General features: G+C 44.8%; 1 protein-coding gene across 3 annotated transcripts in view; it reads left to right on the plus strand.

The window, feature by feature from the left end:
* The window catches only part of LOC111865424 (BMP-binding endothelial regulator protein), a 165,671-nt gene that overhangs the window by 134,397 nt on the left and 18,161 nt on the right, over positions 1–13,113 (plus strand). For all 3 annotated transcript variants that reach the window (XM_023853451.2, XM_033751825.1, XM_033751824.1), the window contains 2 exons: positions 2,197–2,296; positions 6,348–6,524. In XM_023853451.2, coding sequence (XP_023709219.1) covers positions 2,197–2,296; positions 6,348–6,524 — 277 coding nt within the window. The remainder of the gene's footprint in view (positions 1–2,196; positions 2,297–6,347; positions 6,525–13,113) is intronic.

Genomic DNA, 13,113 nt, shown 5'->3' on the forward strand with positions numbered 1-13,113 from the left:
GAGGGATGCCTTTGATAACCACCCTGTACGGCTTGGAATCGTTGTGTTTAATCAGGTTAAATGGAAATTTATTTTCTTTTAAAAAGCTTTGTAAATTGAGGTCATCTTGGTACGTTGAAGTCTGACATGTTATGCCAGCTTTCATTCTCTAGGTTATGTAGTCTATAGGCTGGAAGTTTGAGTGAAAATCTTTGTTAAGTTTGGTCATGTCATCTTGGAAGTGGTGGTGGATGACGACCGGCTGAATTTTCTCCCTGGGTGGGGTTAGGAATTTGTTCTTCTTGTGCTCTGAGCTACCAGAAATACGACTCTCAGGAGTGGCAGAGGATGGTAAAGCTGTATTAATGGCGGTTTCTATCGTTTCTATTATGGTTGGGTTTACCTTTGTTTTATTTCGACTCTTTTTGGGTGTTCAGAAGAGGCTCTTGCAGATAAAGCAGGTTTCTGTGCACCTTGCCTCACAGCTTTAGTTCCTTCCACCTTGGGAACAGTGTACATCTGCAGCTACTGTAAGGCTGTGATTGCCAGAAGAGCATATCACGGGCGAGGCTGACTTGGGTCTGCTTGGTTCGGACTGTTTAAGATTTTCCTTAATTGGAGGGGTTTTATTTTCCGGCCATACAGATGCCATTTCTGAATCTGAATACTCAGATGAAGGGCTATCGGACTCCACGCTCACTGGGGACCGGAGCGCGTGTTTAGGCTTTATGGTTAATATTGTTGATCTTTCGAATGGTTTTTTTTTTCGGATTTATTTCTATATACTTTCTTGGGTTTCTTTAAGTTTGTATTTACAGCTAAGGGTCCTCGGACGTCCATAACCCTCTAAACGCCTTGGGGGTCCAATCTAATGGCCTTAGACTTCACCATGCTGGCAGCTACGGTTTACTCACCAACACCGAGCGTACCAGGGAAGTGATAATACTGGCACTGATATTTGGAACGGAGTATAACGTAAAAGGAACTGAACCAGGGACTGTTGCATCATCCGATGATAGCAGTAACCTCCGACAAGCAGGCGGGCCGAAGCCCACCTGAACTTAGTCCTAGAAGCTAGTGCCGATCCACCGATGTGGAATGTAAAGATTACAAAGGATCCTCAGCGTATGTTGGCACCGTTTGGTTTCAACTGAGGCACTAGCGCCGGGAACACACGGCGTAAGCTGGAATCCTCTTCTTTGCTTCTCTTTGTCTTCAACGTACGGTGCTGGTTTTTCAGTCCCGTAAGCTCTACGATGTCTTCGGGCTCCCGTGCTGGGCCAAGAGAGTAGGCCTGGCTTGGGTATACGCCCTTCCTGCCCGAATCCTCTCCGACAACTAACGGAACACACAAATACATTGTCGGCAGAATGCAGAGTTCAGTTCGTACCTCAGGAAACACACTGCGTCTCCGCTACAAAGCCCAACCGGTTAATGATGTTTAGGGAAACAATCGCTGTTTATTGTGAGCACCATACGGAAATCACAAATACACTGTGTGGGCAGAATGCAGAGTTCAGTTCGTTCTTCAGGAAACACATTACGTCTCCGCTACAAAGCCCAACCGGTTAATGATGTTTAGGGAAACAATCGCTGTTTATTGTGAGAACCATACGGAACACATAAATACACTGTGTGGGCAGAATGCAGAGTTCAGTTCGTACCTCACAGGAAACACATTACGTCTCCGCTACAGAGCCCAACCGGTTAATGATGTTTAGGGAAACAATCGCTGTTTATTGTGAGAACCATACGGAACACATTAATACACTTTATGGGCAGAATGCAGTGTTTGAGTATTTCTTACGATTCTCACGACGAATACCTATAATTTCTGTTAACCGGTTGATCTTTGTATGGGACACCCATTGTGTTCTCTGTGATGTCAGAACCGAAGGGATATAATTAGTGCTTAAAAGTTAAACTATTCTTTTTTTATGTTGTCTTTTTCATATATACTTCTGCCTTGCACGTACATACTACCTTCATCTCTATGTTAGAAGTGAAGATGGAGGCATATAACCTCCGAAACGTTATTAATCACTTATCCTACTCGGTGTCACGACCACCGAGTTTATTCTTTCTTCTGGTATCCGCACATGTGGCGCAGAATTTCTGACGAGACTCTGATGATAACTTCCATGGTGTTACTATACGTAATTCCAATAACGCGAGGCAGTGCGCGGAGTTCTTTTAACTGCCCCTTTTTGTTTCCAGAAACGCCAAGTTGAATGTGAGCCGGAGAAGTGTCCAGGGAACCAGGGATGTTACAGGCTCCTCAACGAGAGTAAAGACGGGTGTTGTCGGGTCTGCAAAGGTAAGCACAAACACTGCCAACCTTCTTCACGCAGAACACTCCATCTTGAGAAGCTACTAGTGGATGAGCGCCTCGAAACATTCCAGCATGTTACTTAACCCGAAGATTTCACAGGAGCCCTCCATTTGAGGCCAAATCCGTGCCACAACCCTCCCATCCCATATTTTTTAGATCCGTTTTAATATTATCCCTTTATGCCTACTCTTCCTTGTAGTCTGTTACCACTGCTCTGTATGCACTTCTCTTGCATGCGTGCTACATGCCCTATCTGTCTCATCGCCCTAGATTTCATCATAATAATAATATTTGGCGATGAAGCTGCTTATACAGATTTCACCATCTCCTAAAAACGGGCCTTAAGTCGAGGTCACTGTAACATGGGCCGTATAGGGTTACGTTCCTGGAGCTCGAAGCAGAGACAAATTTTTCAGTATTTTAACTCCTAGTATGTTATAATTCAATTCTTTTATTGTAAAATCAGCAAATGTACAGCAAAGATGTAGACTATTATTATTAGAAAATGAGGTATTGTAATATTGTAGCATGACGCCTGAAGGCCGGAATAGTGAAGCCAGACCAGATGTCCTTTGCTAGGCATGGGCTCGGTGAAGAGTCCCGTGGAAATGAACTCGCACGCAGCACTAGAACTGCCGTTTCTATGCTTTGCGCAGTTGAGCTCTGCAAGGGAGGTTAAGACCAGGCAGTGGAAAATAATTGAGAGAGTCCCTTGAGATGGCAGATAATTGAGAAGAAACGGCAACGAGATAGTTGTCAGTTGTCAATTGACAAGTGAATTGACAAGCATTCTGTACGGGCCGCTGTGACAAGAGGACTTGAGCGCGGGAAGTTTAAAAGACTCTCCACTGTTACAAGCCGTTGCCAGAGAACGGTTGGTTAAGACACAGCAGGCTGGAACAGGCTCAGCGGGTGTTGTGATGAACTGTGAACTCTGGAGATCGGCAGTGGCTCTGTCAGTGTAATTCATAGTGGTGTCAATAAATACAGTTATCTAATCGATACCCCTCTATAGTCACACACCCCTAAGACGTGACAGTATTTTTCCACGGATCATTATGATTTACAGTTTGAGTGATCAGAGTCATGTAACATGACTGAAGCCAGAAATTTGTATTTGGAGCCGTAAGCCCAGAAATTTCGAAGTACAAGTCTGATACGTGTTAAATTTAATGGGACCGTAAGTCGACAAGTTGCAGGCCAAAGGTGTGGCTATACTACGGTATTTTCACTTCTGGTTAGATGCAGGCGATGGTTAGCAATACATATGCTAGTGCTCAGAGCAGTACTGGCGAAATCTGGCGCAGTTTATGGCTGGAAACCTCCAGACCGCAGAGATAAAGAAGTTGTAGTTACATCTGGATGTAGTTCGCAGCGCACCTGGCGGCAGTTTAACTTAACTTAGAAACATTCAGTTTATGCCAATCTATGTCTTGTTCGTATTTACGATTACGGGTGTGTGATGCCAGAATCGTAAGGAGCGGCGTTTTTGATGTACTCTCTCTCCACTGACATGCATGAAGACACAGAGGACGCTGATTCTATTGGAACCTTGTACGCGGTTTCAGGACTGAAATACCAGAAAGTGCCCACAGCTGTAAACGTGTTACTTAAATACTGTCACATGTATTAGTGACTAGAACGCGGGTCTGGATTGGCAATCTATTTAATGGATAACTACCAGTCGTAGCCACAAAGAATTACAACACTCTAAATTATTACTGGAACAATAACACATAAAGTAAAGTCTTCACGCTTCAATTTTGATCTTCCTTTGTAGCCTCCGGGACTCTGCTGTTGGATTCTGTCAGTCAGTCCGTTATCTTCGCTACACTTATATAATCTTCTCTTGAACCGTGTAGAAGTGACAACTGCACTGCACTCGGCACTAGTCTCTCAACTGCTTTGAACTGTCCTCTCAACGCAACTGCTGAACTGCTGAAACTTCTGGTGTTCAAAAAGTCAAAGTCACGTTGCGACTGACTGTCAGTCAGTCAGTCTTGGTGTCGAGCCCAATTTGGGGCTTATGACCAGATATTTATTACTGCTCGACAGTTACACTTTTCTTATTGTGGGGCGCCCTCTGTGACGAGATGATGGGTCTGTCTTTTGTTAGAGTCATTGTCTGCAGTAGTAAGTCACATGTCATAATGTAAAGGATGTTTATATTTTACATGTTAAACTGTTAATAAATGTATATAAACTATATACAGGGCCTTTGTCAGTCCAGCAGATAAATGTATATAAAATGGGACCTCTGTCAGTCCAGCAGATTATGCCCTATTTCTAGTAACTTCCGCTACAACGGCAGTCTAGTCACTTGAACGGTCGTATGCCTGACCGCCGCCAAATTTAAGCCTCTTATACTTTTTATGTCGGGCTTCTCCTTGCCCAGTATTGCGAACATTTTCGTTATCATGATTTTGTATGACTTCTGCTTGTTGCCTGCATAATTTTGTTATATAATCATATACGTACTGCTGGTGTTAAGTCAAAGTCACATTGCGACTGACGGTCTGTCAGTCAGTAAGTCTTGGTGTCGAGCCCCATTTGGAGCTCATGACTATATATTTATTACTGTTTGGCATTTACGGTCTTGTTATTGTGGGGCGCCCACTCTGACGAGAGGACGGGTCTGCCTTTTGTACTCGTATATGCTGCTGGCCCTTGCCAGTGCAGTGTTTTACGGGTCTGAGTCTCTTGGAACTCGCGACCATATTTTACTGTCTCAGATTTGGGACTTTTCGTCGCCTCCTACGACTCGCAGGGTCACGGTGGAGGTAATCGACCATTCTCTAAACCTAGTTATATGGCCTCCGCACGGACAACATAGAAGACAAGGCCTTATTGTTAACGAAGCTTGTTTACTGCTCGATGACTAGCAATTGAAAGCCCTACATATATTATTGGCCAAGAATTTGTCTTCGCTGGAACTTGTTTACCTAGCTGTTCCCTAGCAACGGATATACATGTTACAATATCTATAAGACCTACAAATGTTCATATAGATACGTGCATCTATAGCGTGCTCTCCGTTAAACTGTTATACCGTGTCTTCTGCGTATTAAAAATAACTTATTAATCGAGTGTCGCAGATGATTTTGTCATCTTTGTTAATCTTGTTGGATATGAGGTTATATAGTGCGGTAGCAGTTCGCGGACGTTTCGGAGGATTACACGTATACTGTCTTGCTTGTCTGACTCTTAGGTCCTGAACATCGAGGAAGTATGTGCCTCCAAAATGTCGATGCACTTGTGCAAAACTGCACGGCGTCACATCCCAGAAGACTGTGCCCTTCATAGTCACTGCTGTGAGATACAGCGTGTTTGTTCCTATTCTCTGTGCCGTGAATCAGTTTCCGTCAAACCTGAATCTGAAACAACAGCTGCAAACTTAAAAGAAAAACCATTTTCTTAGACTTGTTAGAGCGCATCTCCGTCATAACTGAGCAACCGACTAACAAAACGGAGATCAGTCGTTTTGGGGAAGCTACTGGTTGTTTAGCCGCGCAAGGACTTCAGAGCATTTTATAGAACCCGGAGGTTCACAAGAGCCCGCTATGGTCCCTGTCCTGAGCCAGATAAATCAGTTCCTCACCTGGCGTCCTGTGTACTTAAGATCCATTTAAATACCCTCCCATTTACGTCCAGCAGTGCAGTCGGTATACCGATAGGCTACGGGCAGGACGACCGAGGGGTCGGAGCTCGAGTCCCGGTAGGGTCAAGAATTTTCTCTTCTCGACAGTGTCCAGGCCCGCTCTGGGGCCCGCCCAGTCTCCTATCCAATGGGTGCCGGAGGGCCTTTCCACGGAGGTAAAGCGGCCGGAGCATGAAGCTGACTACTCACCTCAAACTAGTGCCGAGGTCAAGGAAAATGGATCTCTAAATCCACTCCCCCACACGTGTTCATGGCGTAGTGCTTAACAACCTTGTACCCTGACGAGGCACCATATTATCGCATCCTTGCTCGTTAAGTTGGGTGGGTCAGGTCTGACGCAACACTTGGCTGGTTACGACGGTTGTTGTTTGTGTGCAGGGTGTATCTACGAAGGAGTTCATCACCCCAGCGGCTCGGAGTGGAGCGACCCGAGCCGGCCATGCACCGTGATGACGTGCAAGGCAGGAGTGGTCACCGAGTCAGAGATACAGTGTTACACCCCCTGCAGGAACCCACAGCCCCCAGCCCCAGGACAGTGCTGCCCCACGTGCCCCGGTGAGTATCGCTTGCCGTTCGTCTGTAGCAGCTCAAACTGTACAGTGAATAATTATTTGCAAGGGATGTGGAAGGAAGCGGTTGTGGCACAATTTCATGTATTTTAGGCACTCTCCTCCACTCCTTACCCTGCAGTTTGGGGGGACGGCCGCTGCATTTGTCCCGGGTTCCGTCGTTGTGTTCTCAGTCCTCCCCAGAAGGAATGAGGTACCCAGGCTTTAGTAAGAAAATACAGTGAATGTCCAAAATAAACATTTAACAACAGTTAATAACAATGACACCAGTAAAAAATAAATAAGACTTAAACCATTACACATTAGTACTTCAAATATGCGTACGATTCTACGCCCTGGACCACCTTGGTCGGTCTAGACTGAAACCCAGCAAAGGAAAAGTATACATAAGGTAGCCACACTGAGCCGTCTGTTGACCCCCGACCTAGAAAATTACCACACTCACGTAACATTTCGAGACAACCCAATTCGCAACGTTACTCCGTTATCTAGTCTTACAGCAGCACTAAATGGGACACCAATAATAATATAACACCAAACAAAACTCTCGTTACAACATACCCAAATGAAAAAAAAAAAAACTTACATACCGTTGCAACGAGGAGGCCCGTTGTCCTCAACGGCCAGAGCGAAGCGTCCTGACACAATTAGGAACCTGCTTCGCCCAACCGCTGGAAAGCAAACTCTGCTCCCATAAATCACCCCACAACGACGGAGGTCTTCCTGTCTATAGGACTAGAGGAAGGGTAAATCACCTGGTACATGGAACTGTGGGATAATGCTGGAAAAGTGACGACACGGTTGCGGGGGGGGGGCATGAAGGCGGGGAGGTTACCGAACCGAAACAGGCAACTCCTGAGCCTGAGGAACTGAGTAAAACTACAAAGGACCTCGGTTAATACAGTCGGTGTGCCGGCAGAGATTCGAACCCAGCACCTCCCGCATACAAATCAGAAATATTACCGCCTGACCCGGCCAGCTCTGTATAGCACTTTCATCTTTAATGGTTTTGTTGTTATGAACTCTCGCACCAGTGCTTACCAGGAAATTGGTGTGAGATTTGAGGTTCTTCAAGGTTACTGTCTTGTGGGACGAAACATAAGTAGTAGCGTTTCGGAGTAATCTGCGGCCTCGATCTTCAGAGTAGAGGAAGGAGACAAAGCGTTACTTCAGATTGTGAGTAACGGTATACCAGACTACACGGCATCACTTCCCAGAAGACAGTAGCTGTCTTCATAGTCACCACCGTGAGGTCTTTAGCTAATTCAAGAATGATATTTGGTGATTCAGGGTATCATCTTTTTATCACCCTGAATTCTGTGCCCACATACAGTGCTCAAGAGTATAAAGAAGCTAAAGGGAAACAAGACTCTTGGAAGACCTAGGCGCAGACGGAAGATAATGAAATGGGTCGCAAAGAAATCGGACATGAGGCTGTGGGCTGGATACAGCTGGTTCTGGTAAGGTCAGTTTTCAGGCTTTTGTGAACATGGTGATAAACCTCCGGGATTCGTAAAAGGGCTAGATATTTCTTGACTAGGCAAGCGACTGTCAGCTTGTCAGTACTTTGATACATGGGTTTGGTTGATTAGTATTCTGGTTAAATAGTAAGATTTTATTCTTGGCGCCCATCTTCAGCGTGACTCGCCGAATATTTATCGGGGAGAAAAATATTTCGAACAGAAGTTTCAGAGAAGAACGCAACAACCCTCGTCCTATGTCTTGCGCACTTTTCTTGAGATCATCACACGAACGTGAGCAAACGCGCTTGGATTGTTACACTCTGTGTACTTTTCCTAACTTGTTTATTCTCGTGTATCGAAATTGTCATTCTACGGTTTGAGCTCCAGGGAATCATCTGATTTATTGAAAGCCGAAGCCATGAGTAACTGCTTTAGAAAACTCGATGACATATTCTTATGAATGAGAGAGATTAGGATGTAGCAAATCTGCCCATGCTAAAAAAGTAGAAAGGTAAAACTATCCCTGTAACACGCTGTGGAGGCCCATAGTGTTGTGAGACGTCGAGGCTCCCACATTTTCTAGAAAATCGACTCACAGATGGCGGTGAGTTCAAGTAAAGCTATCCCTGTAACCGGCTGTGGAGGCCTATAGTGTTGTGAGATCTCGAGGCTCCCACATTTTCTAGAAAATCGACTCACAGATGGCGGTGAGGTTATTTTTTTATTGCTAGTTGGGTGGGACTACTTTTTTTTACTGCTAGAAAATCGACTCACAGGTGACGGTGAGGTTAAGTAAAGCTATCCTTGTAACACGCTGTGGAGGCCCATAGTGTTGTGAGATGTCGAGGCTCCCACATTTTCTAGAAAATCGACTCACAGATGGCGGTGAGGTTATTTTTTTATTGCTAGTTGGGTGGGACTACTTTTTTTTTACTGCTAGTGAGGTGGGACTAAGTCCCTTGTACTGCGGCCACTTCTGGCCTATTCTACCAGCCCCAGATTATAGGCGCTCATTTATGTTAGATGCTGATTTGACCCCAGGTACATTGTGCGGCTTGAAGATGTAGGTGAAATTGAAAAATCCAATGACCTCATCGGGAATCGAACCCGCGATCTTCCGGCTTGTAGCATAGTGCCTAAAGCAACTACGCTACCGCATGCCACCAGTCTGACCACGTGAAAGCATTGCATGGAGACAGCTATCCTGAGAAATGTGGAATGCTGTATTTGTGTTGTTCGCTTGCAGCAAACATCGCGACAGGACTGTCTGCCGGCCAGCCGGACAACCTAAAAACACAGACACACAGATTCCATGACTGGGCCCACTGACAAGGAATTCGTTTCATTGCCGTCGATTCGTACGCACGTGGCATTTGGGTGCACATTTTAATCATCTCAAGTCCCGAAACTCGTCTTATCATTCCTTTTTTATAAACCTGACATTTATCGCAGTCATATCGCGCTTTTAGGTTACCATAATAACGAATTGTCGTGCGTTAACTCGCTGCTTGAACGTATATGTGACGAACGAGTGAGCAGTATTCTGTTTCAGTGTATCGTGTCTGTTCTGTGAGTACTGGTAATATGTGGATACCTGAAGTGTGGTGTGGTATACACTCGAGGCGGCTTACGGTTATTTGTAACCTCGGCCTCAACCTACGAATCGATAAAATGTACGATTTGAAACGAATACGGGAGAAAGCAGGGGAAGTTAATACGTAGTAAAAGAAGGTAAAGCTATCCCTGTAACAGGCCGTGGAGGTCCATAGAGTTGTGAGACGTCGAGGCTCCCACATTTTCTCTACACAATCGGCTCACAGATGGCGATGAGGTTGTCAGTCTTACGCGCCGGCCGCCCTTTACCCCCATGAAGATTTCTGGTACCCATTTCTGTTAGAGGCTGAGTCGACCCCAGGGAAAGTGCGGCTGGACGGATTAGGTCAATTGAAACATCCAATGACATCATTGGGAATCGAACCCGCGACCTTCCGGCTTGTAGTACAGTGCCTCAACGAAGTACGCAAGCTTATATAACAGCGGGTGTTGCACTAGGTAATGTTCAATAAACATTAAGTTCATACATCACAGAGACTACATTGGATTTCTGTTAGACTTTTGAGGCTGTCACAGTGGTTATTGACGAGTGCTGTCTTCTGAGATTTCATGCCGTGTAGACTGGTAGTACCGTCATCGACGTGACGTGCCACATCCATCTTCAAAACCAGAGCAAGAGCTTCTTACTGGTTTCGCTTACTCTTCGATCCTGAAGGTTGAGGCAGTATGTCCCTCCGAAACGTCGACTACAAGGCTTCACATTCTCCATTTCAAAAACCAGTTTTTCAGTGTTGATGGAAGTCAGTAATCAAAAAACTAACTACATGGTGCATAGTTCTTTTTGAGACGCTAATAGTTGCTCATCTAGAGAGGACACTCGCAATATTCTATGGAAACCAAAGGTTCAGAGCCCTGCTCACAACAGCACGCCATCGGTCCGTGTGCAGAGACGGAGCAATCCATTTCACACCCTTCCATTCTGAGTATTTAAGATTAATTTCAATATTATCCTCCTATCGCACTATGCCACAAGCCGGAAGGCCGCGGGTTCGAGTCCCGATGATGTCATTGGATTTTTTAATTGACCTAATCCTTCCAGCCACACATGGCCCTGGGTTCGACTCAGCCTCTTAACAAAATGAGTACCAGGAATCTTCCTGGGGCGTAAAGGACAACCGGCGCGTAAGGCTGACAACCTTACCGCCATCTGTGAGCCGAGTGTCTAGATAATGTGGGACCCTAACGTCTCACAACCCTATGGGCCTCCATGGTCTGTTACAGGGACAGCTTTACCTTTATTTTTACCTCCCATCTATCCCCACGTTTCCCACTCGACCATCCCATTTCATCCTCACTGATTTGATCACCACAAAATGTTTGACGAGGAACGCATGTGATGATGTAGATTCTAAATGCTTCTGACGATGCTGTGTAACACTTCGTCCATCGTCCGGTGTTCTAAAAAGCAGAAAACACAACTTCAGTCCTATGCATTGGTTTTTCATGGACTTGAAAGTATTGTACAATATTCTAATAGAGTTTGGGATACCCATGAAACTAGTTAGGTTGATTAAAATGTGTTTAAACGAAACGTATAGTAAAGTCCATATAGGTAAATATTTGTCTCATAAATTTCCTATCCAGAATGGTCTAAAACAAGGAGATGCTTTATCGCCACTCCTTTTCAACTCTGGCTTAGGATATACCATTAGGAAGGTCCAGGGAAACCAGGTGGGACTGAAATTAAATGGGACACATCAGCTGTTGGTCTACGCCGACGTTGTGAATCCACTGGGTGATAATGTAGATATCATAAAGAAAAACACACAAACTTTAATTGACGCAAGTAAAGATGTTGGTCTAGAAGTAAACACAGAGAAAACTAGTTAGTTAGTTATTAGAGAGGGTGGGTTTCCCCATGCACTTAGACCTGTAGTGGTCCACTGTGGTTCCCTCTATGATTTCTACCAGCCTCTATATCCTACCGGTATTGGTGCTTACCATCAGTCCCACCCAGCCAGCGAGACCGGCTCTACTGACTGAGAAGTATCTATAATGCTTCCCCCATCTACCGGAGGTATTAGTGACTGCTGTTGGGCGGCAAACGTCCGCAATTTTGCTCAGTGACCTCCTTTGGAGGTATGAGGTTCTTTTACGTGCCGTAAAGNCTCGTCACCAAAATGCAGGGCAAAATCATGACATAAAGATAGGAAACAGATGGTTTGAAAATGTGACAGTTCAGATATTTGGGAACAACGATAACAGATCGAAACCTGATTCAGGAGGAAATTAAGAAGCGATTGAACTCGGGTAATGCTTACTATCATTCAGTGCAGAACATTTTGTCTTCTCGTCTGTTGTCCAAAAACATAAAAATTAGAATATACAAAACTATACTTTTTCTTATGGTTCTGTATGGGTGTGAAACTTGGTCTCTGACATTAAGGGAGGAACATAGACTGAGGGTGTTTGAGAACAGGGTGTTGAGGAGAATATTTGGACCGAAGAGAGATGAAGTGACAGGAGGTTGGAGAAAACTGCATAATGAGGAGCTTCATACCTTGTACTCTTCTCCACGTATAATTAGAATGATCAAGTCAAGGAGGATGAGGTGGGCAGGTGATGTAGCACGAATGGGGGAGACGAGGAATGCATATAGGATATTGGTGGGAAAGCCAGAAGGAAAGAGACTACAGGGAAGACCAAGGCATATGTGGGTAGACAATATTAGAATGGATCGTAGAGAGATAGAATGGGATGGTATGAACTGGATAGATCTGGCTCAGGATAGGGACCAGTGGAAGGCTCTTGTGAACATGGTAATGAACCTTCGGGTTCCATAAAATGCTGGGAAATTCTTGAGTAGCTGCAGAATTGGCGGCTCCTCCAGAAGGGCTCAGCTCCATGAGTAACAAAGTAAGTATTTTCCTGTTATCTCCCTGGTCTCATGTATGTGTATTTATACAGCTGTAGTTATACTGACATGTGTTGTACGGTGATTGAGGTTAGCTCTTTCTAAAGGACTCAACAAATCAAGTGTCTCCCCTTTCACCTAAGGTCGAAAACAGATCCAGTTTCCGAAACGTTGTGTTCTGTAGTTTTTAGAATACCGGACAACAGATGAAGTCCAAAATCCCAGTAATTCTGACAAATCATGAAGTTCCCCACTAAACAATTTTCTCCGTCTTTCTGTTGCTTCCCCTCTCTTATGTGCAAATATTTCCTCAACACCCTCAGCCCATGTTCTGTCCCGTAATTAAGAAGTTCAGTTCGTACCTCACAAGGAACACGTTAAATCTGCATTACAAAGCCCCGCCGGTTAATGCTGCTTATGGAAACATTTGTTGTTTATTGTGAGAACCATACGGAACACACAAATTAACTGTGTGGGCAGAATGCAGAGTTCAGTCCGTACCTCACAGGAAACACATTACGTCTCCACTACAAAGCCCAACCGGTTAATGCTGTTTAGGGAAATAATCGCTGTTTATTGTGAGAACCATACGGAACATATAAACAAACTATGTGGTCAATGCAGGTTTTTTCTTTAATGGTATG

The sequence above is a fragment of the Cryptotermes secundus genome, unplaced genomic scaffold, assembly GCF_002891405.2.
Source record: "Cryptotermes secundus unplaced genomic scaffold, Csec_1.0 scaffold343, whole genome shotgun sequence".
Lineage (NCBI taxonomy): Eukaryota > Metazoa > Arthropoda > Insecta > Blattodea > Kalotermitidae > Cryptotermes > Cryptotermes secundus.